The sequence below is a fragment of the Strongylocentrotus purpuratus genome, unplaced genomic scaffold (genome assembly GCF_000002235.5).
Source record: "Strongylocentrotus purpuratus isolate Spur 01 unplaced genomic scaffold, Spur_5.0 spur5_scaffold_15, whole genome shotgun sequence".
Lineage (NCBI taxonomy): Eukaryota > Metazoa > Echinodermata > Echinoidea > Camarodonta > Strongylocentrotidae > Strongylocentrotus > Strongylocentrotus purpuratus.
In genome coordinates, this window is record NW_022145600.1 from 29,622,785 (window position 1) to 29,647,659 (window position 24,875).

Here is a 24,875-nt window from a genome sequence, read left to right on the forward strand (position 1 = left end):
CTGACAAGATGTATATGGTTACATACCTTTTCAGTCACTTCCAGGCAGGTCACTCTTTCCTCAATCCATGAGATCACTAGCTTCTGAAAAATCAATCAGTCAATCAAGATGAAACGTGAGGGCAATTTTACGACAAATTATCCAATAATAATTGAACTGTGGTCAATTTCTAACACAAGACAAGCCCTGGGGCCTGTTTCTCGAAACCATCATAAGTCTAATCTCATAGATACGCTTGTTAATCTTATAGCACACGTTTCAATGGGTTGTCCAAGAAGTTAGACTTATGACGGTTTCAAGAAACGGGCCCCAGACCCTTAATCTTTGATTAAATACAGCCTGGAGTAAATGGATCATTACCACAGCAGCATTAACTCTGTAAAATGCAATCAAACTGTGATATTTTGTAATCAAATGTATAAAGCCTGAAATCACTTCACTTCACATCTACATCGTAAATTTACTTGTAAATATTAGTGATGTTTTTAGTTGGCTCATAACTCTTTATAATAATAATAATAAAAATGGTGCTTATAAAGCGCTTACCACTGAAGTCTCAAAACGCTATAACAACAAAACACAATGATAACAATTACATATTAAACAAAACAAAAAGAAAAAAACCTACAAGTCACAATACATACAAAATATATACATCAATGTGAACCAGAGTAAGTTAATCATCAAAAGCAAAAGCAAATGATGACTGCACTTTACCTTGCCATGGTGGAAGCTCTGATACACAAAGGGAATGATGTCATCCCTGAGCCATGGTATGATGTCATACGATGGGGAATCCCCTGGTATGGACCTCAGCATGTTATCCAGCAAGTCTTCAGACATCACCGCTACAAAGGCTTCCTGTCATGGTATGAGTGAAAATGAAAGTCAAGTCAATGCGTGTATAATACAAAAACCAGTGATGCCATTTGTGCAGATCTGCCAACCTCTGGAATTCAAAAATGGTTTTCTTTAATCCAAAAAGTTGTATTTTACTAACAAAAATTGTATTATAAAAAAAAAACCACGGATCAATGCCTTCTACAGTTCCTACATACAGGAAGAATTTTTTGTATGGATCATTGGTTGAATATGCATGATTTCATCACAAGTGGTGTATTCGATGAACCATGAACTCCCCCAATTTGCCAATGTAAGATGCTTGTAGGATACTTTACAGGACAGAATGGGTTAAAAATGGCACACATACACACACACACACAAATCCCCCCAAAAAACAAACAAAACAAACAATTGAGGCATATCGCACTGTCGTATTTACTTCTAAAAATCGTACGAAATACGAATAAATCGTACTGGTTGGCAACTCTGTTTGTGGGGCGCTAAGTGGAACATTTATGATGTTAGCCATACCTTGTGTCTATTCCAAATGACTGAAGCTCGGCTGAGGTTGGCTTGGCTGAGATGAAGGAAGTGCTCATCTAGAATAGATCCCGACAGGAAAGCATCCCATCTTGTCGGGCTGGACAAAAAGAGGTCACACAAATAATAATATTTTTAAGAATGTAATGTAATACATGTAGCATTTGTTTACTTACTGGTATATTATTCCTTACTGCCCATTGTCTATTACCTATGTTTTGTCTTATATTTGCTTACTAACTTTTTTGTAAATTAGTTTATAATTCATTTATATGTTTAATTATGTTTTAAAAAAATATTTTAAAAATCAATTTTTTGTTTTTTAATTTTCTTTTGGTGACAAATCGGCAAACATTTATATTAAGGGTAACCCGACACATGCTCCGCCGACGATTGCTCCTCCGACATTTACTCCGCAAAACGCGACAATTGCTCCGCGACATTTGCTCCGCGACATTTGCTCCGACGTCAAATGCTCCGCCGACAGTTGCTCCGCCGACAGTTGCTCCGCCGACAGTTGCTCCGCCGACAATTGCTCCGCCGACAGATGCTCCGCCGACAATTGCTCCGCCGACAATTGCTCTGCCGATAATTGCTCCGCCGTCAATTGCTCCGCAAAACGCGACAATTGCTCCGCCGACATTTGCTCCGCCTGAAGCGACACTTGCTCCGCCGACATTTGCTCCGCCGACAATTGCTCCGCCGACAATTGCTCCGCCGACAATTGCTCCGCCTGAAGCGACAATTGCTCCGCCGACATTTGCTCCGCCGACAATTGCTCCGCCGACAATTGCTCCGCCTGAAGCGACAATTGCTCCGCCGACATTTGCTCCGCCGACATTTGCTCCACCGACATTTGCTCCGCCGACAATTGCTCCGCCCAAAAAGTGTCCCATAAACTACAAATGCTACTAGTACTACGACAAATGCTTCGCCGACAATATTTTCTTTACACCTATTTTTTTCGTTTCTTTTTTTCTTCTTCATTTTCTGAATGCATTTCTTGAAATAATGTAGATGAAATGAAATGAATGAATGTTGATGAAGTGGGAGGAAAAAGGAGTTACCTAAAAGTCATTTCGAATATACTGAAATAACTTTCCATCTATCACTGTACCTCCCATATAATGTATACTAAACACTCATTACATGTCGTGGGAAGTTTTTAAAAAAAAGTAGAGCAGCAAGCCACATTCCCCAATACGCGCATACCTCCTAGTTAATTTCAAGTAGCTCATCAATATGTAATACCTGAAATTACCTCGATCAATGCATCTTACTAGGTAAAGCATTATACAATGTAATAGGTCATCATGGAAGTTTAGAAAATAAGTAAGGGGGATTTACCAAGTGTTGATCTTTTTAAGAGTTTTATAAAGAAACAAAAAGATATTGAATATTTCTCAGCGAAAAAAAGGAACAAGCTTGTTTCGCATTTTAAGAAATGGCGATTTGACTTATGATACTCATGTTGATTTAACTTTTATTCCTGTGCCCCCTCACTCCCCTTTATGCACTGGAGTTCAAACTATGATTTATATGTGTACAGTGTATTTTTTTTTTTTACTATAATGTTTTTTTTTATAACTTTCTTGTCCTTTCATTATTGTTAGTTGTTCTTATACATATTGGTTTTTTTGTTTGTCTAATTATTACCAATGACTTGTAAATATGTAATTTTTATATGATTGAAAATTTAATAAACACACAAATATAAAAAAAAAGTTTAGAAAATAAGGGCACTTATATACGTAAGGAAGAGAACCCATTCAGACGGGAAAATGAGATGGCAGCCTTTCTGCTTATTCACATTTATACAAATCATTTTGTTGCAGTTTGATGTTAGTTCTTCATGATAAGCCAATTGCTCTTCTTCCGGTGGCTTCGTGAGTCCCTTAAATTATTTAGTGAAAACAAAGTACTCGAATGAAACGGAGTGTTTTGCACAATAACATATATATATTAAAGCTACATACACTTAACTAAAGGAAAGAAACCTTTAGAAAATGGACTGGATATTATTGAAAATATTATTCTAAACAAGAATGTACTACATGATTGTATTACTTTACGTTTCAATTTCACGAGAGAAATAGAACTCGAGAGGGGGAGCAGAGAAGAAGTGATGGAAATGAAAGAAGACTAATAGCATGAGAGGAAAGAAAAGAGCAAAGAAGACAAGAAAACGGTGTAAACAGGAAAAGGAGGAGCATGGGAGAGAGAGAAAGAGAGAGAGAGAGAGAGAGAGATAGCCTTGAGCTTTGGATCAGCTAATGAGTAATACATGAAACAGATTTTGAGCGGAGTAATTATCTTTCGCCGGAGAACTTGCGTAAGGAGCTATAATTTTATTTTTTATTTTTTTAAATCAAACATTATGGGGAATAGCAAAAAACGGTTGTCTTTTTTGCTCTTTTCTTTCCTCTCATGTTATTAGTCTTCTTTCATTGAGGTAATTTCAGGTCTTACATATTGATGAGCTGTTTGAAATTAACTAGGAGGTATGCGCGTATTGGGAAATGTGGCTTGCTGCTCTACTTTAAAAAAAAAAAACTTCCCATGACATGTAATGAGTGTTTAGTGTACATTATGTGGGACGTACAGTGATAGATGGAAAGTTATTTCAGTATATTCGAAATGACTTTTAGGCAACTGCTTTTTCCTCCCACATTATCAACATTCATTCATTTCATTTCATTTACATAATGTCATGAAATGCATTCAAAAAATGAAGAAAAAAAGAAAGAAACAAAAACAACCCGTGAAAAAAAAATATTGTCGGCGAAGCATTTGTCGTAGTACTAGTAGCATTTGTATTTAATGGGACACTTTTTGGGCGGAGCAAATGTCGTCGGAGCAAATGTCACCGGAGCAAGTGTCGCTTCATGCGGAGCAAATGTCGTCGGAGCAATTGTCGGCGGAGCAAATGTCACTGGAGCAATTGTCGCTTCAGGCGGAGCAATTGTCGGCGGAGCAATTGTCGACGGAGCAATTGTCGGCGGAGCAATTGTCGGCGGAGCAAATGTCGTCGGAGCAATTGTCGGCGGAGCATATGTCACCGGAGCAATTGTCGCTTCAGGCGGAGCAATTGTCGGCGGAGCAATTGACGGCGGAGCAAATGTCGGCGGAGCAAATGTCGGCGGAGCAAATGTCGGCGGAGCAAGTGTCGCTTCAGGCGGAGCAAATGTCGGCGGAGCAAATGTCGGCGGAGCAATTGTCGCGTTTTGCGGAGCAATTGACTGCGGAGCAATTGTCGGCGGAGCAATTGTCGGAGGAGCAATTGTCGGCGGAGCATCTGTCGGCGGAGCAATTGTCGGCGGAGCAACTGTCGGCGGAGCAACTGTCGGCGGAGCACCTGTCGGCGGAGCATTTGACGTCGGAGCAAATGTCGCGGAGCAAATGTCCCGGAGCAATTGTCGCGTTTTGCGGAGTAAATGTCGGCGGAGCAATCGTCGGCGGAGCATGTGTCATGGAACCATATTAAGCGCTAAAGAAATATGACTTGATAATATTTTTCTTATATAAAACAAAAATGTGATGATTGAGGGTTTGTTTTACCTGACTGCTAAGAAAGTAATTATATGTTTGTATTAGTAAGCAACTGAGGGGACCTACAGCTTTAAATACTATCTGAGGGACTAGGTAATGTGGATTAGCACTACACAGTACGCGCACATCGATTAGGCTTAAATCCTGGGACCCAAACTAACCCTTGTTTATGCTCGACCATTGAGCTGTCATGGTAATACCAATTACTATTGTATTTGAAGTAAAAGATTAATCGCCCTTCATCAGTTATTGGTTGTGTGTGTGTGTGTGTGTGTGTGTGTGTAGTTTGCTTTTTAAAAATCGGCTCGAAATGCACAATTATTTCATTGATTCTTTTAAACATTTTGTATATTTTTTTTACTGCCAATATATGAAGGGCCTTCAAATAAAGTGTTGACATTACCAATGAATTCTTCATCACAAATATAATGCATGTTTAATCGTTACTTCTGATGACAATGAAATGTCTTTGAAAATCAAAAATGCAGTTAGATCGTATATTGTGTGGTTGGCTCAAGATTCTCTCAAAAGACAATTTTCCACAGACCCCCATTCTGTGTCTTTTGGGCCCAGTATTCAACACTTATCCTGCAACCGATCAAATATGTGTAAGATGATGAAATCATAAATAATGCAATATTTGAAATTTAAGGACAGTTTGCTACAAATATTTGATTTACCTGTATTCACTGGTTCCGTACACAAGGCTGAAGGTGGCCAGTCTGTGTAATGTATCCAGAATCTTTCAAAATAAATAAGAAAAACAGTAAATGTTTGATTAAATAGGTTAAATACCTTTTTATGCAAAAGACAAGCAAAGACATTAGGACTGTACAGTGTGCTGTAAAGCTTTCCTCCCATAACACATTTCAGTCTTCAAGACATTGTTCCGAAATATAAAAAAATGATTTTGAATATTAACTCTTGTCCCCACATACATCATAGTCAAATGATTAAAAATTCACATATTTTTTATTTTATTTATCCAACATCATTCAGCTTTCTCAATTCTTTTTCTCTATTTTTGTTGTTCTGTTTTCATCCAGCTCAATGTATTACTAGGTTAGATTGCCCTTTAAGTAGGCAATTTAATTTGATGTGACCATTACTGGATGGACCGAGACTCACCATAGAGAGTTGATCTTCCGTCTTGTTTTCCATTTCATCTTTACCCTTTATCTTTGCGAGCTGAAAATAAATTTGTGATGCACTGGTGATAAATTCAATTACTGAGAATAATACTTCACTTCTACCGTTAATAAAATATATTTGGATGCCAGAGTAAAAATGCATTGGGCAATATATCATTAGAGACAATAGACTGGAAAAAAGTGTTTAGTACCAAATTCTTTTTATTTAGAAAAGTCAACTCTTTGTCTGCAAAAAGAAAGCTGGACCATGATTCAACAAAAGTTCATCATGCCAAATAAAATTACCCCCAAAAATTAGAGCACTTCATATCAAAAACTGTTTTGGTGTTTGTACAATATACTGATGAAAAATACATTTGTCAAGTTCTATATATATTTAGATCATGCCCTGCATCAATGAGATACTTTATCAAGAGCTCTCTAGCGATTACTCAGATGACAGCCAGGTGAGTTCAGAGTTTCAACATAAGGATTTCGTTAAAAGTTACCCTGCTTTTTTGTGACTTTACTTATTCAATGGCCTCCACTTCGCATATGAATTCATGGAAACACATATTTATAATATCACAATTCCCAGTCGTCGGATTATACATTGTGCTTCACTCACTCTAGTCCTAGCATATTGCAGGATTTTTGCCGTGTCTTCAAAGGCAGGCATGGCAGCCTTGGAGCAGACATCAACCACAAACTCAACATCAGCGATCTTCTCTAGGCATGCCATCATGTCCCCGCACAGCTTGTTATCATCCCCTACAGGGCTCCCTCGTAGGGCGGCAGGGCTCCAGGATGATGCTTGCTCTAGAAGGGCCAAGGCCTTGCTTCGGTAGACAAGCTGCAAAGTGATAAATAAATGAACAAAATCAAATAAGAGGTAGTGTTGCTATTAGTGAAACCATGAAATGAACCTGAAGAATATCTTTGCTCCCAGGTTTAGATTTTAGGTTAGGTTTGGTATGGGATTGGGGACAGTGTTTGGTCCAAGATGATGCTTGCTCTAAAAGAGCCAAGGCTTTGCTTCTATAGACAAGCTGCAAAGTGATGCAAAAAAATAAATAATGATATTAATATGTCCATTTATATTTAGTTAGCGCTGCTACTATATGAAAATACTCTAATGCACTTTATTACCCCGGCTGAGCCACCATGATATGGAGCTAAAGCAGTCAAGGAATTTCTTCCTACTTTGGGTACCTATTTATTTCCCCCGGGTGGAGAGTGACAGATTAGAGTAGATTAATAATAATAATAATAATAATAATATTGGCATTTATATAGCGCTCTTACAGACATACATGTGTATCACAGCGCTTTACAACATTACATTACTTAATTGACATTGATAGCAAACAAAGGGTAGTGCCGCGGCGAGACTCGAACCACAAACTTTGTGATCCTCAGTCCGGTGACCTATCTACATCTACTAGACCACGACACCTTCTACTAAAGCAACAAATAAGTATAGGTGTTGCTATTCATGAAGCAATAAAATGAACCTGAAGAATACCAAGGATCAATGCTGAACCAACCTTTGCTATTTTAAGGACGATTCCTCCCGGGCTTAAGTTTTAGGTTAGGTTAGTTTTTGGATTGGGGATAGTGTTCGGTTTAGGGTTGATGTTAGGATTTTGGTTCATGTACAAAATTTACCACATAGCAACTGTTACAGGAGCATGTGTAGTACAACCCAATGTTTCTGGTAACATTTCTTAAGACTGTATGAACAATCTTATGGCTTTCCTCTTTAAATAAAAGTTTCAGTTGTGATGCTTCAAATGCAAGGATAAATTGGTGCATTCTTTTTGCTTAAGTTGATTTTTTTTGCTTATTGCAACAAGGATGGACAAATCTAAAGTATGATGATAGGAATGCGAGGATACTTTATAAAGTACAGCTTCTCTGGTTTCAAAATAGTTTCTCAAAGACTGGAAACATCCTAGATAAACATAAAGGTTCCATCCCACCTGAACGATAAAGCTATATCATTCCAAAATTATAATACTTATGAAGCGTGTATCAAGTACACTTTCTCTGGTTTCGAAATAGTTTCTCAAAGACAGGAAATATCCTAGATAAACATAAAGGTTCCATCCCATCTGAACGATAAAGCTATATCATTCCAAAATTATAATACTTATGAAGCGTGTATCAAGTACACTTTCTCTGGTTTCGAAATAGTTTCTCAAAGACAGGAAATATCCTAGATAAACATAAAGGTCCCATCCCACCTGAACGATAAAGCTATATCATTCCAAAATTATAATACTTATGAAGCGTGTATCAAGTACACTTTCTCTGGTTTCGAAATAGTTTCTCAAAGACAGGAAATATCCTAGATAAACATAAAGGTTCCATCCCACCTGAATGATAAACTGGAAATAATTGTTATAGGTCCCACCGCAACTATTTATGTTTATGCAAGGGAGCGAGAATGTACTGAGATTGCTTACTTCAGTGTTGAGGCTGAAAAGCTTGGCAAACTTCTCCGCTTCATCAAACTCCTTCTTGTGCAGGAGACGATGAAAACGAGTCTCAGGTAGCGCCTCCATCAGACATCGTACCATCAACATACCGACCGTGCTGGAACCATCCTCATCTTCATTGCGCCCTTCTACCAGGAAGATGGAGTCCTGTTTAATAGAGAGAAAGAAAGTGTTAAGAAACAAAATGTGAAAATTACTTAAGATGAGAGGGCCAGGAATATAAAATTAACAACTAAATTATTCATACCCTTACCAATTTTTGTAATTTTTGAAGTGAGTGAAAAATTAATTTGTCATGATTTATGTCTTTTGAGAATGTTATATATTAAAGCTTACATCTAAAAGTATCCAACAAAGGCCCTAATTCAACCAGTCCACGTTTCATTTTTGAGTTATGAAAAACACCAAACAAATGTTGACATTTCACATACAAATGGCTTAGAATTCCTTTTTTTTTCTTCAATGAAAAAAGACATGAGGTCTACACTGGAAAATGAATACATAAATACTTAATGAATGATGACATTCTAAATAAAGAAATTTATTCTTTTATTATGTTCTATCATACCCCCAAAACTACCGATCACATTGCATAACTTGTGGAAGAAAAGAAAAAAACTTGCCTGATTGTTTGGTGTGTCTGCTAGCACGGAGAGAGGACCGACGGAGAGTGTGTAGGTGCACTGCATGCTGGGAAGGTCGTAGACTTTCAAGTTACTTTCATTTTTGTCCGGGACCGTCAACATCACAAGCTGGAATTGGGGTTTTGCCTCACTACAAATCAAAATGTCATTCATAAATTAAGTCAGACTATACTTTTTAATACATGTGTGTGTAATTTGGTTTATCAGACGTGTATCAATCAGATATGATTATTTACGTCTGGCGACCGACCTTTAACCTCACCATCCGACAGACATGAGTCAGTTTCAAACTGGGGTCGCCTGAGCCAGTTTGTAAGTGAAGACAGAGAGCTGACCAAGTGAACGTGCCGCCAGACCAAGTCACATCTCCCTGAACATGCCAACAACAAAGTCTTTTAGGGTGTGAATGCATCTATGTATGAAAACTACATTTCCATATTTAAGCTACCTATTTAAGCTACCTATTTAAGCTACCTATTTAAGCTACCAAAGGAACTAAAGGTACTTGTGTTTTTCTTTAGGCTAAAGTTATAGCATTTCAGTCATATATAAGATAGAATACCATTCAAGAATTCCCCTCCAAATATAAGGAACTGGAAACAGGGCTTTCTATTGAATAGCAAACGGTTAGATTTCAAATAAAATGTTAAAAGAATCAGCAAATATTTTCCTATAGATGGGAAGCAAGTGAAACACTTTGGAGTTTAAAAGTTCCAATATCATGGCGCAATTAGCATCAACAGGTTTTCATTTCTCATTAAGATACAACTGCCCTATGGTTGCCACGACTGTAGGATTACATAATAATAATAATAATAGTGGAGTCTGGTATAGTGCTCATGTCTGGCACATTGCCTCTCCTTGCGCTCCATTATTGGTACCCTGGCCGTTCCAGCTGCCGTTCCAGCACTCGAGCATTTTAAGAAATTGATTCCTGCCAGGTTCCCGAGATACTTTGCTACTGCAGATCCCATCTATTAAAACAAAAATAATGCTATATTATCGAGCATTTGCTTGTGCAGCCCCAAAACTCTGGAATAACTTGCCATTTAAAGTCAGGAAAACTGAAAACACATCTTTTCAATTAACTGTAAATCTAAGCACATCAGGAGGTCTTGAAGCACAGTAGAATATATAGTTAATGTTGGATAGTTTCTGCGCTTTATAAATGTATTATTATTATCTACTTCATCTGGGTCCAGAGAGGCAAATGTAGATTAATGTCTTGATACAGGACATAAGTGCTGCAGCAGGCATCTGAACCCCGTACCTTGTAGCTCACAGACCAGAGACTTATCCACTGGACCACAACACCTCTACTCTACTGATGCTGGTAAAGTATGGTAAAATCGGTCACTCAAAGATTTTTTTACTTTTTTGAGGCACTTATTGATCATTTTGAAGCGCAATCTTCTTAGGGCTTCAGTATTACACCATATCACAGACACTGATAACATGTAGGGCCATGCATCTCAGATTTGGCATTGCTAAACAATGCCTTTAAGATTTTCCTAGCACTTGCTCACCTGTTGTTGTTGTCAGCAGTAAGGAAGAAGTCCCTCACTTTCAGCGGCCATGAACACACAAGTATTAGAGAAGCATTCCAACAACACAATTTATGCTGCATATCAGAAAAAATGTTCAATTGTTATTAGTAATGATAATAATATGTCCATTTATATAGCGCAGCTACTATATGAATATACTCTACAACGCTTAATAATAATAATAATAATACACAACATTTATTAGGCGCTTAATATGGGTGTTTCTAAGCGCACCATTGTCTGACTAAAAATTACCAACCAAAACTTTTAATAAACACACAAAATATAAATCTGCTCTTTATTCAATAAATTATGCATATGTAATAGAAATAAAAGTACAAATGAGATCAAATTAGTGTTAAAACTAATTCCAATCACCACTAGAACTTGGAAAGTAAATGCCAAGAAAAATGCCAACAAGTATCATTGATAACAGTATAAACTGACACAAAGTATCATATTATTACCCGGCTGTAGCTGAGCCACCATGAAAGGCGCTAAAGCATTAAAGGAATTTCTTCCTACCGGTTACCCATTTCCTTCACCTGGGTGGAGAGTGGCAAATGTAAATTAATGTCTTGCTAAAGGGCGGTGTCGCGTCAGGACTTGACCCATTAACTATGTGATCCACCGTCTAGTGAGGTACCCACTAGACGACCACAACACCTCTACTTATTAACCATCATTATTATCATATAGACACATTGAGTGACAAAGACAAAGACTGGGGGAGAAGGAGAACAAAGAAAGAAAGAGAGAGAGAGAGGGAGATAGAGAGAGAGAGAAAGATAGAGAGAGAAAGATAGGGAGCGAGACAAGAAGAGAGGGAAAAAAGAGAAAGAGAGAACAACAGAAGTAGAACAGAGGGAGAGAGAGACAGTGAAATTAGGAGCAGGCAGGGGGGAGTGACAAATATTAACATAAAAAACAAGTGTTACCTCATCATCTAAAGTAAAGATGTATTTCCCACTGACAACACATTTGATGAGTTGTTCTCCAGCTGAAAGGGGATAGAAACAAAGTATTATTTACCTTCAGACATAAAAAGCAATATTAAAAATCATAAAAAACATTAAAAACATTTGTATCAATATCATATCAGAGAAGTCAAGCAAATTTGAAGTGCAAATACCCAAATTTAAATTTTCTGACAGTGGCAAAAAAAACTGCAGACCTGTAGACTGGAATGAAAATGAAAAGACCTATGAATTTTGTTCAATGAAAAATGGCTGAAATTGCTTTCATCTTCAAGTTTGATTTGCCCTAAGTTAAACAATAATTGAGTCGAATCTTTCCTCTTCCATGGCACCTAAAAATAACACTCTTTTCTCACATATGTTCCAATAAGACACTAATGGAAACGAAAACACAACATACAAGTACACTCACCCATGAACATATTTTTCTTCAGTCTTCGGCGAACAGTTATCCGCTTCTGACATTTCCAAATGGCCAAAACATAGTCACCTCCACCCTGAATGGACAAAGATTACACAAATACATGTAGCATTATAAAACAGGTAGTGTCATTGCATTGTACAGATATTTAGATTGATTTTCAACTTCATGGACTTGTAAATTCTTATTTCTGAATCAAGTGGAGAGTTGTGTAAGGATTGTTGACCAGCTTGGTGATGTACAGGGAATAGTTTTCAAATCATAAAACATTACCTAGGTTACTACAGTCAAACCTGCATTAGTGACCACCTGTCTACAAATACCACATTTTTTTGTTTCCCTTGAAAATGGTTTCTCATTGAAACATGTACCAAAGGAACCTGTCTACAAAGACCACATTTGTGTTTCCCTTGACCGATTGCTATAGACAGGTTTGACTGTATCTACATACATTCACATCCTCACAGCACTGTACAACACATACTCCAGCAACAGTTGCTCTGTGCGAACCCATTGACTACTGAACTCCTTCATTCCTGTAGACTTAAGTCAGGAACCACACGGTTCCAGTAGGCAACAGGTTACTAGTGTACATTGACTAAATTCTCAACTAAAATTCTAGATCAAACATCATACCTAACCCCAACCCTATGCCTATGCCTAAACCCAACCTAACACCAACTGCAACCTTAACCTATATCTCGAACAAACTGAAACCTGGAGCATACGTCAGAGCATACACCATGGACCCATTGAATGAATTACAAATGTTCAATCACTTGAGCCGCAGGAACATTGAAATCTCTTTCTAATTAAGACATCTCTTCTAAAATTAGCCAAACACTGTCAAAATCTTTGATTATCCAATCCCCACTTCATGATAATATCAGGCGGTTACTTTCCTGGGCCCTATTTCACAAAACTTGTCATCAGTGACAAATGACAGTTTTTGTTATAAGTTAGTGAAATCCATGCTTCTGATTGGTTATCAGCAGATTTGTCACTGATTTTTGTCATTTGTCATTGAAAGAAGGTTTTGTGAAACGGGTCCCTGAAGTACATATAACTTGTCCCATCACATTTCAGAGGGGGTGGTTTCACTTACTGCAGTCACAATATGTATCTGTCCACCCACAACAATGGTTGCTAGGTCAGTGACACCTTCCTCGTGGACAGCAGACAAATCTGTTTCGTCCAAAGCAATCTCTCCTTGCAGCTTCATGGAACATGACAAAGAGATTTACATTTTAATAAATAATGACATTTTACAATTAAGGACTTTTACAATAAACAACATTAATACAATGAATAATATCAGACAAGTCTGTTTCGTTCAATGCAATCTGACCTTGTAGCTTCATAGAATATAACAGATCTAAAGGTACAACTTTAGAAAAATTGATTCAAAGTTTCATTTACCGGTATACATTTTTATAAACACACTATGTAAAATCTTGTTTCATGCCAAACAATTTGGGCCCTGTTTCATAAAACTTGTTATCAATAAAAAAACAAATACTACAATGCTATGACAAAATTGCTCTCAGCCAGTCAAATGCCATAATTTCAGTAGCTTATCACAGTTAGTGTAATTTTTTATTGATAACAAGTTTGATGAAACAGGGCTCTGACCTTGTATCTTCACAGAATAGGACAAAGAGATTTACATTTCCTCAAAAATCTGTTTCAGCCAAAGCAATCAATACAAAAGAGGATAAAGGGATTTACAATTAATTACTGTTGAGTGGTGAGATGCTTTTTAATGTTCATCTTTTGGTCAGCTCTGTTCAGCCCGAGTCTCAATAAAAATGAAACAATTCAATTGTATCCTAAATCTGATGTGATAGCTTCTTCTTTATTGATGTGGTAGCAGCAGTGGGATATTGGGTAACATTTAATTTGTTCTGTTTCTTTGATAAAATATATTCAAATTTACTTATTTATACAAAAATTAACTGCTTTGTGGGGCAAGAAACTGCACTGTATAGTGCAGTGTCATGATCACCAAGAAGCTGTACTTTGAACCATGACCTGAAAAATCAGCAGTCCAGTACACAAGTGAGTGTACCAAGCCTCAGATTGTGGCCAAACATAGTTTTTGTTACCTGTTTGGCAGATGCTAAGTCTCCATTCTGGATCACTGTAATAATAAACAAAAATTCCATCAGATTAATATGCATAGATCAAACCACAGCACACAACACAACATATAAAATTCATATTATAAAAACATATATAAAAAATCATATCATCCAATATCATGACAATAAGGATATCTTTAATAACAATGATATTGGAAACTTGTATAGCACTCATATCCACCTTTAAGGGGCTCAATATTATCACAGCTCTTTCTTTTTTGGGGGAGCACTCACAGCATTCAAGGAATTAATTCCTGTTAAGGACCAATTCAACGCCTGGCTTGAGGGGTGGCAAATGTAGAATGATATCTTGCCAATATAAGTGCTGAGCCTGTGCTTGAACCTACGACCTTCGCATCTACCTTCAAGTATTTTAACCACACAACTACAACATCTCTATGCTTTAAAATCATGATCTTATAAAAACAGGGATAGTAAAATTATCCTCACCGTCGTGAAGTTTCCTCAGGTCTACATTGGACAGCCTGAATAGCATGCTTGTTGATGCTAACAGCAGAATAACATGTTTACCTGCAAACATCAAAAGACATGATCATCTTATTGAGATATCATCATATTATCATTTATTATAAAAGTACTTTATGATATAACTTCTTCAATGTTTCTTTCTGAGAATAAGTATATATATTAATAATAAATGTTCTAAGCAGCATCTCTAAAGATGAGATGCTGTAAAAATTTGAATGGAACACAGTGTCTTTCACCAAACTGGATAGTTTTTCCATCTCACAATCAGTATTCTTCTTTGAGGTGGTGTTGGTGTTGGTGTTGGTGATGGAGGTGGTAGTGAAGTTGGGAATGTTACTGGAGCTGGAGTTGGTGGTGGTAATGGTGATGATGATAATATAGGTGATGGTATTGGTGGTGGGATGGTAGTTAAGTTGGGAATGTTGTGGAGTTAGAGTTGGATGTGGTAGTAGTAATCATGACGATGATACAGGTAATGGGGGTGGTGGTGGAGATGATGGTATTGGTGGTGGTGGTAGTGGAAATAATTGTGGAGTAAGAAGTGGTGGCAGTGCTGATGGAGTTGTTGTTGGTGGTGGCGGTGTTAGTGGTGGCAGTGGTGATGGTGGTAGTGGTGATGTTGGTAGTGGTGTTAGTGGTGGTTGTATGAGCAGTACCTATTACAATATCTGTAGCACTAGCACTAGTTTGATTCGATTTTATTTTATTTTATTTATTTTTCCACTCAAATATCCACAAATTAAAAATGACATATATGTATTACAATATATAATAGAACAAATGAATTACAAGTAACGAAATACTGATAAATATGTATGTAATAAAATAAGTTTACAGAGTACATTTAAGTTTTGAGAATAAGACAAAATATTTTATATTGCTTGATTTAACTGAGAGGGGAAAAGTGTTAGCAAGGGAGGCATTAGAGGGGGCCAAGGTAAAAAAAAAAATTGACAAATAAATATCTACCTTCCGTATCCTCCGTAATGCTGATCTGTTTAAAACAGACACTGTCCAATTCATCCTCGCTTCTTTCCAGTAGTGTCTATGGTGAAGCAAAAAGATATAGAAATCAAAGAAAAACAGTCATTGATATAACTACCGGTAATGACCATACAGAACAATTCTATATTTCAGAATCATTAAAAAACTAGATGGAATTTTGACTGCGCGCAGTCGAAAATGATGCCTCCGCCAAAGAGCAATTTAAACAAGTTTGGAGTTTAAATCTCCAGTGGTTCTTGAGATATCATGATAACAATCTCAATGTATGGAATTTCACAAGTTGACCTCTGTGACCCTTGACCTTTGACCTACATGCTCCAAAATCTAATCAGATTGTCTTCCTATGGTGATACACACTATCATTAAGTTTGAAGTTTAAATCTCCAGTGGTTCTTGAGATATTATGATATGGTGATACATACTATCATTAAGTTTGAAGTGAAAATTCTCCAGTGGTTCTTGAGATATCGCGATAACGATCTCAATGTATGGAATTTCATAAGTTGACCTCTGTGACCCTTGACCTTTGACCTACGTGCTCCAACATCTAATCAGATTGTCTTACTATGGTGATACACACTATCATTAAGTTTGAAGTTTAAATCTCCAGTGGTTCTTGAGATATTATGATAACAATCTCAATGTATGGAATTTCATAAGTTGACCTCTGTGACCCTTGACCTTTGACCTACGTGCTCCAAAATCTAATCAGATCGTCTTCCTATGGTGATACATACTATCCTTAAGTTTGAAGTTTTTACATCTCCAGTGGTTCTTGAGATATCATGATAACAATCTCAATGTATGGAATTTCATAAGTTGACCTCTATGACCCTTGACCTTTGACCTACGTGCTCCAAAATGTAATCAGATTGTTTTCCTATAGTGATACACACTATCACTAAGTTTGAAGTTTAAATCTCCAGTGGTTCTTGAGATATCATGATAACAATCTCAATGTATGGAATTTCATAAGTTGACCTCTGTGACCCTTGACCTTTGACATACGTGCTCCAAAATCTAATCAGATTGTCTTCCTATGGTGATACATACTATCCTTAAGTTTGAAGTTTAAATCTCAAATGGTTCTTGAGATATCGCGCTAACAAACTCAATACAAGGAATTTCATAAGTTGACCTCTGTGACCTGTGACCTTTGACCTACGTACTCCAAAATCTAATCAGATCGTCTTCCTATGGTGATAAATACTATTCCCGAGTCTTAAGTTTAAATCTTAAATGGTTCTTGAGATATTGTGATAACGGTCAAACGGGACGGACGTACGAACGTACGGACGGACAACCCGAAAACATGATGCCTCCGGCACCACCTTCGGTGGCGGAGGCATAAAAACATTATTGCCTCTGCCAGAGGTCACTCACATGGAGTTAAGTGTGCATAAGTTGAATCTGTTGGGAGTGCAATAAAATGATGCAACAATTCAACTTAGTAATATTCAATAACACATATTATGCATTGTTTGGTCATAAGAATTGATTTGACTCAAGGAAAATTCAATGAATCGTGTGTTTGGGCACTTACACATGACTAAAAATATGCAAGGTGATATATCCCTGAACACATTTTCAAGTTTGCAATAAGGACAACAACAACAAAGTAATATTCTTCAAATTTGACCATTGACCTTTGACCTCGTGAGTGAAGACCATACCTGTGAGATGAGAAGCCTGTTCAAGCCACTTTGGTACACATGGACAGTTCCGTTTCGTTCAGCAAGGATCAAGAATGGCAGGTCATTTGCCCAAGCTGCGAGTTCTATCACAGACTCTGAAAACATAAACATGTCAGAAGATTGATTAAAGAGGTCCGTGTAAACCTAGAATAGCTTTATTAACATTAAGATAGAAGTAATTAATACATACATAAAAGAATTATGAAATGTAGGTGACATAGAACTCCTGAATTTCAAAATAGTTCATGAAAGAAGAGAGCCACTTACAAATTTTCAGCCCATGACATATATGTAAGCTTCATGAAATATTTCTGGGCCTATTCCATAGCTACATTATTGTTGTCTTTCTCTTCTCCTCCTCATTTGCTTTCTTCCTTTCCCTTCTTCTCCTTCTTCTTCTTCTCCTTCATCTTCTTTTCCTTTTATTTGCTTCTCCTTCTTCTCCTTCATCTTTTTCTTCTCCTCTTCTTCTCCTTCATCTTCTTCTCCTTCTTTTACTTTATCTCATTCTTCTCCATCTTATCTCTTTCTACTCGTTTGTGACAAGCAGTATCTGCCCGTGATCTGGAGGCAATTGTGATTGTGAGCTTAAACTCGGCTTATCGCTTGACTTACCAAAACTTAGAGCGGCGCTCAGGGCCTGGCAACCGTCATTGAACAAAGAAGCATTTGTATCTGCTGTAACACACATACCAGCCTGAGAGCCGGATGCTGTGACATGAGGAAGGCGAGTGACCTTGAATAAAATAACAAAGAGATGGCGAATAATAATAATAACAATAAAATGTAGCAATCGACCTCTACTAAAAAGATAGAGTTGAGTTCTGGTCATGCGATTGCATTGTGAAAGAAAAGGTGTGGAATGGATCAAAAAAAGTTGATCATGTAGCATTTAAGTATTGGTGTGTGCTGCAATGTTCTGGAGTCATCAAAATCATAATTGGCCCAGTCTTGGTAAAGTAACAAGCACTGTACACAGAAAGATGCATATGGGACTACACAAATGATGTCGGGCCTACTTACCTTGATTTCCTTATCTTTCTATGCTCATTATTCAGCCAGAACCAAAATTGTCTGGCAAATGACATTTATTTGTAATCTTGAACATTCAGTGTATTCGTTTGATTCTGTGAGAATTCATTTTCTTTTTTTACCCTAACTCAAGTTTATCTTTATAGGAGGAAAAAAAGTCAGCATAATCAGCAAAATTCTTGAAAAATATTTGCTCTTTAGACACAAGAAAGATAGCATATTATTAGTAGGTCTTTCTTATTTCCAAACACTTCCTAGTGTATTAAACCTTGATCGAGTAAAATTTTCAGGCTGTTCTTTGTACGGCCAATGATCCGATTATTTATGTCTGGGACCAACCATAACCCTCTCACTCTCATACCTGGGTCTGATTGGATCATTGGACTCAGAGTCAGTTTGTTATGTTTGTAAAATTCAGTGAAAAAAAAAAAACGGGGGCTGAGAGCAAATTTGCCCCCAAAAGAGCCCCCGAAAATCAGAAAAGAGCCCCCATAAATTTGCATAGAGTTCAATGCAAAACAAATTTTAGAGTGTTATTTTTATGCAGTCAAGCTTGAAAACTAGCCCCCGAAAAATAAATATTAATTTTTTTCCCTGGTAAAATTGTAGGCAGAGAGCCAGCCAGCCAGATTTCTTGGGTAACGCATTCTTCAATGTCTTTTCTATTAATGATAATCTTCAGCTTTTTTTTTTTTTCAAGGGGTACCCACTTCAGTAGAAATCTGGCATAAAAGAGAAACAAGTCAATAGTCTTGACACTTGAGGTACGACGTACTCAATGGGAATTTTGTTGCATGCCTTCATCATTTCATATGTAAATTCTCGAATGAGACTAAACTACTCATTGTTAAATTCTTCTTGCATGCCTTTACCTTTACATTTGTAAATTCTCAAATTAGACTGTTTAATGTTAAATTTTCTAGCATGCTCTCATCGTTTCATATGTAAATTCTTGAATGAGACTAAACTACTCATTGTCAAATTTTCTTGCATCACCTTTACATTTGTAAATTCTCAAATTAGACTGTTTAATGTTAAATTCTCTAGCATGCTCTCATCCTTTCATATGTAAATTCTCAGTTAAGATTACTCAATGTGAAATTGTCTTGCATGATGCTGCTGTAATCTAATAAAATGACCCCTTACCAATCTATCTCTAAAACACCAATCATTCACAAAACCACTGCCAAACTTTAATCAATCCTGTCTCCTAAATCTCCAACATAAAAGTATATTCAAATGAAATACATCATTAACCAATAGCGCAAAATTTAGAAGTAAGACTGAATATTCAAAATAAAAAGGAGAAGAGAGCCAATGATAAGTAAGAAGTGAAAATACGTAAGATCCATGAATAAAGAATGAGAAGAGAACAAAGGAACAAACCAGGTGAAATGGGCGACTTGGTACATTGTATGTAGAGATGAATGGAGGAATTAGGAATTGGGTCAAGTGATGAATATGTAAGTGAATAAGCAAATGATGTGAAATAAGTATGTATAGTTCTAGAAAGAAGAGACTAGAGAAACAAATAGTAACTAACAAATACAAGTAGATCTATGGCAAACACTGCACTAAGTGCTATACTAGTCTATGTCACAAACACATCATGCATGCAGAACTACTTTAGCTTACATTTAGCACATGCGCAGAACGTTCCCAGCAAATTCCGATCCCAGCAAATTGCAGACCCATTTTACTAAATTGGCGCCGACAAGGGCCCTTCTTATTGGCTATTGCCGACTCCCATTCACTCAATGTCATAAGATATTTGTGCGAGGAGAAAGCTTGCAATTTTTTGTTTCATCCAATACCAAAATTATGATATTTCAGTCAAACCCTCTAGGCCTAGACCCCATCAGTTATGATTTTTTCAGCATCCTTAAAGGGTTAAGTATTTCACTTAAGTTTAAGTCTTACATAACTATTTTTCAAGTTTGAACAATTCTCATTTTCGTCATATTTAAGGTACAAACTGGAAATTTATTCTGACACGTTTGTTGATTTTTCTATATTTTTATGCGTGTGCGTTAGTTATCTGTGAAGTGCGTCACCTGTTTATTAAGCATGACATGTCAAAATCTCTGTGGTGTGTGACGTCATAATATTACGTATTAACTTTGCAATTCAACTTAATTTAAGTAGTCTAGGCCCTCTCTCACTTAAATTCAAAGCCACTCGAGCTAATCGGCCAATGAGAGCGCATACACTTACTGTAGAATCTACTGTAGCCTGCAAAGTTCTTTGTGACATGTGACATGTATGTATTGAATGGATATTCTCTGTTGGACAAAAATAGTCCATTACTCACCATCATGATCATGAACAAAAGTTAAGCCTAGTATCATCATCTAGACTGAAATTTCTGCCTCTTTCATTTGTTAGCCTCTGAGTCTGATTTGGGTTGGGTCCGCTCGTCAAAGAGAGGAGCAGACCCAACCCGAATCAGAGGCTAACGAACAAAACAGAAAGAAATTTTTGGTCTAGATCTAGTTATCATCATAGAGCCTTAGAGGTCTACCATAGTTTATTATACTCATTCATAGTTACCGTTTCATGACTTGAATTGGAAATTGTAGCCAAAGTCTGCACTTGGAAAAGAGCCGTCCCTGACTCTTGACGAGTTCCAAAGTTAGCGGTTTCTTCGCTACCAAAATCGAGTGCAATAACGTCCCAACTCATAATGCCAAATCCCCAGTACAGTTGCAGCGGAGGCTATAGTTCTAACACCAACTTACAGCTAGCTAGCTGAGCTTAGATAGATCTAGATCTCGATCTAGAATTAGCCAACTCACGAGCGACGCGACGTGACTGTAGTCTGTACCCGTACCCGTACGTAGCCGTGCCGACCACCACCCGATGCCTAGGGAGCTCGAGCTCGGTCGAGCCCTGTACAAATTTCCCGCGGGTATAATACTACAGGCATGCACGCAAATACGACGTAGACGGCAATATGGGACGAATGTCTAAACTATAGAATGCCAAGTGTGGTTTTGAATGCAAAATTGTTGTTGGCATTTCCATCGTCGTTGGATGATTTTCGTCATAATGTTTATACATTTGTTTAATGCGACATTATGCATGACTGTTATTTTATTCATTTACGGATGATCATTCTGTGACCTAGGGCACCGAGGGTGGATGGGTGTGTGTGTGTGTGTGTGTGTGTGGTGGGGGGGGGGGGGGGGGGTAAACGCATTTTTTCCCCGCCCCCCCCCCCCCAAAAAAAAAAGCAGTGAAAGAGTAGAGACGGTTCGTATTTTTAACCCAAAAGGACATAACAATAATAAAAACCTGAAATAATCACATATAAAATTCCATTAAAAGAAAAGGAAAGTTAACATGAATTTAATTTCATAAACATTGCGAAAGCCACCCATATTTATCAATGGAGGTTTTTATAATAGGGATACGCACATATCGTTGACATATCGGAGAATGGGAAAGCGTGTCTGTCGGGGTGAGAAGACATGAGCCACTGAATGCTAATGTACTGATGGGTGGGGGGGGGGGTATTTCTTATTCGATACCAGTAATTTACAAATGTTGCTGAATTGGCATGGTTTTCCGGTATTTTTCTCAATTTTTTGTAAGCACCTTTTATGCGTTTGTTGGAAAATTAGAAATCCCAAATTTACAGTCGGACGAAATATATGCTTTTTTAGAAGCCTTTATATCAGGGTCTGCATAACGGCTGGGCTCGGGGGCCCAATTTTTGAAAAAAAGTATATAGTATAGTTACATAGAAAAGGGTAGGAAAGAGAGAGAGAGAAAAAAAAAAGTGACCTGCCAATGTCACAAATGAGGTATCAAAATATGCTCATCTGACTGTAATTAAATGCCTAAAACCCCAGAGCTTACGGGGGCTCCGCACCTGGACCCCACCAAGGGCCTTAAGGCGGTCCCCTGGATGCTCATCTGACCGTAATAAAATACCTAAAAAAACCTGAGCTTCCAGGGGCTCTGCCCCCTGGACTCTCCGCCAATTAGTGACCTGCCAGTGTCACAAATAAGGTATCTAAATATGCCTAACTGACTGTAATTTAACGCCTAAAAACCCTGAGCTTCCGGGGGCTCATCCTCTTGACCCCCTGGGGCTCAGGTCATGGACCCCGGCAATTTACGCTATATACCTGATCGTTTATACTCCACTTTGAAAAACTTTCCGAGGGGCCTGCATGTAACGTGTAAGAGTGGTGTGGTGGTGATGCAATATATATATATATATATATATATATATATATTTATATATATTTAAAAAATAATAAAATGATAAAAATGAAAATGAAAAAAGGGAAAATGGGGAAGGGGGGGTGACAACTTCAGCTAATAAAGGGAAGGAATAAAAGTAATCGATACACATAAGAAGAAAAAAGGGAGTAGTACAAGTAATTGAGGTATATAATGCCCATGCAGACATTAGCTCATTATTTTATTTGAAAATAAAGCTCGTTAAAATGTGTGTGATGTTGAATGTGTTTTGGCCGCCGTTTTTTTTTTTTTTTTTGGGGGGGGGGGGGGAGGGGGGGGGGGGGGTGCTATTTCGAGATAAAATTGAGATATCACAAAGAGCGCCCCCCCCCCCCCTCCCAGAAACACGTCTGGTTTGTCAGGATAGGTCCAAAAAAAGGGACTAGGATCGGTAAAAGGGAATCTGGAAACATGATATCATTATCTTCGACCTTTTATTTGTTGCTGGTTTTTTAAGAAGAAGAAGAAATATACGCAAATAAAAACAAATTCTTTATAGTATTCGCAATAATATAAACTTACTGACTTGCCTAAATTACACAACAACAAACAACCAACATAATGATATAGCAGAAAAATAAATGTCAGCCTGGGAGCCCGCGGTTAGCTCAGTCGATCGGCCATGGAATCCTCCGTCAGACTCACAAATCTCGATACATTTCGATAGCGCATTAGCCAATCAACGCCATCATCTCTATAGAGAATTATTGACAATTGACCAATGGAACGACAGGATTCTATCGAAATATTGAGATATCACAAAGACATGAGGAAATCCCCCCCCCCCCCCCCCCCGAGAAACCTCCGTAACGTACCACGGGTTTGTACTAGTCTGCAAGCACAGACCCTAATTTGATATTTTTTCAAAAAATCATTGTGCCTTGAGAGAAGCCTAGCCCAGCTACCTACTGGTTGTGTCAATATGTGTCAGGAGCAGCTATAGTACATGGCCTATGGTAGTCTTATAGTGCAGACTCTCTTTTACGACTGACCAGGGTTTGTGCCAGCAAACTAGGTTTGTACATGGACGAAAAAAGGAATATTCCCGATCGCGTTCCATAACATCCTTGGATAAATGCCAAATGCTAAAAAAAGAATTGAATACATCGATTAAGACTCCTCCTGAGACAGCGAAGCCCGGTTAGCTCAGTCGGTAGAGCATGGGACTCTTAATCCCAGGGTCGTGGGTTCGAGCCCCACATTGGGCGAACATCTTTTTTCATTTTTTAAATTTTTCATCATCTCCATTCAGAAAGGATATCAATGTTATCAAAACAATATGTTTGCGATAAAAGTACATATTTAAAAAAACACACTTAATGTTAAATATGCCATTTTTGTCTTAGCCCAAGAAATGGTAATATTATAATGCCCACCCTCCCCTCTCTGCTTTGTTTACTTTATTATAATCCTTATGGGGATTAATCCAGATAAGCAAATTTTCCTTTTGTTTTTCTCCATCTGGTTTACTATGTTTATGTATTATTTCTCCATCTTCTTCTTCTTCTTCTTCTTCTTCTTTCTTCTTCTTCTTCTTCTTCTTCTTCTTCTTCTTCTTCTTCTTCTTCTTCTTCTTCTTCTTCTTCTTCTTCTTCTTCTTCTTCTTCTTCTTCTTCTTCTTCTTCTTCTTCTTCTTCTTCTTCTTCTTCTTCTTCTTCTTCTTCTTCTTCTTCTTTCTTCTTCTTCTTCTTCTTCTTCTTCTTCTTCTTCTTCTTCTTCTTCTTCTTCTTCTTCTTCTTCTTCTTCTTCTTCTTCTTCTTCTTCTTCTTCTTCTTCTTCTTCTTCTTCTTCTTCTTCTTCTTCTTCTTCTTCTTCTTCTTCTTCTTCTTCTTCTTCTTCTTCTTCAATACTGAAGATTCTTGCAGATGCCGTATCCACTCGACCTGATTGGGGTGTGCAGGTGGACCACTACACCGGGGTTTCCCCTAGGCCTACATTTATACAAATAGTGCAGTGGGTGCAATTAGGGTGGTGACTCTCCTGTTCAAGGGGCCTCCTTTTAACGTCCTATGCGAGGGAAGGAGTGTTTTCCACTTATATATTTTTTGTTTTCTTCTTCATATATATATATATATATATATAGATATATATATACTTGGTTACGTTTGTTT

The 24,875-nt window shown here is 37.6% G+C and overlaps 2 protein-coding genes and 1 non-coding gene across 3 annotated transcripts in view; 1 reads left to right on the top strand and 2 right to left on the bottom strand.

Moving 5' to 3' along the window:
• Positions 1-6,115, bottom strand: part of LOC591301 (kinetochore-associated protein 1) — a 50,869-nt gene extending 44,754 nt beyond the window's left edge. Inside the window, exons 1-5 of the mRNA XM_030986136.1 lie at positions 6,061-6,115; positions 5,613-5,674; positions 1,375-1,483; positions 718-861; positions 27-83 (exon numbers count right to left, since the gene is read on the bottom strand). Of these exons, the coding sequence (XP_030841996.1) occupies positions 27-83; positions 718-861; positions 1,375-1,483; positions 5,613-5,674; positions 6,061-6,093 (405 nt within the window). The 5' untranslated portion in view covers positions 6,094-6,115. The remainder of the gene's footprint in view (positions 1-26; positions 84-717; positions 862-1,374; positions 1,484-5,612; positions 5,675-6,060) is intronic.
• Positions 6,116-6,297: 182 nt separating this feature from the next.
• LOC115924176 (kinetochore-associated protein 1-like) lies at positions 6,298-21,279 on the bottom strand. The gene is made up of 14 exons (XM_030986044.1): positions 21,064-21,279; positions 18,097-18,217; positions 17,461-17,576; positions 15,752-15,827; positions 14,744-14,824; positions 14,258-14,292; positions 13,258-13,368; positions 12,144-12,228; positions 11,693-11,754; positions 10,734-10,828; positions 9,187-9,337; positions 8,531-8,710; positions 6,691-6,915; positions 6,298-6,309 (listed from the first exon to the last, which is right to left on the bottom strand). Exons 1-14 carry the CDS (start codon positions 21,193-21,195, stop codon positions 6,298-6,300), a joined length of 1,482 nt encoding a protein of 493 aa, XP_030841904.1. The 5' UTR covers positions 21,196-21,279.
• Positions 21,280-23,899: 2,620 nt separating this feature from the next.
• Positions 23,900-23,972, top strand: TRNAK-CUU. The gene has a single exon. It is a non-coding gene; the product is annotated as a tRNA-Lys (tRNA).
• Positions 23,973-24,875: the final 903 nt, after the last annotated feature.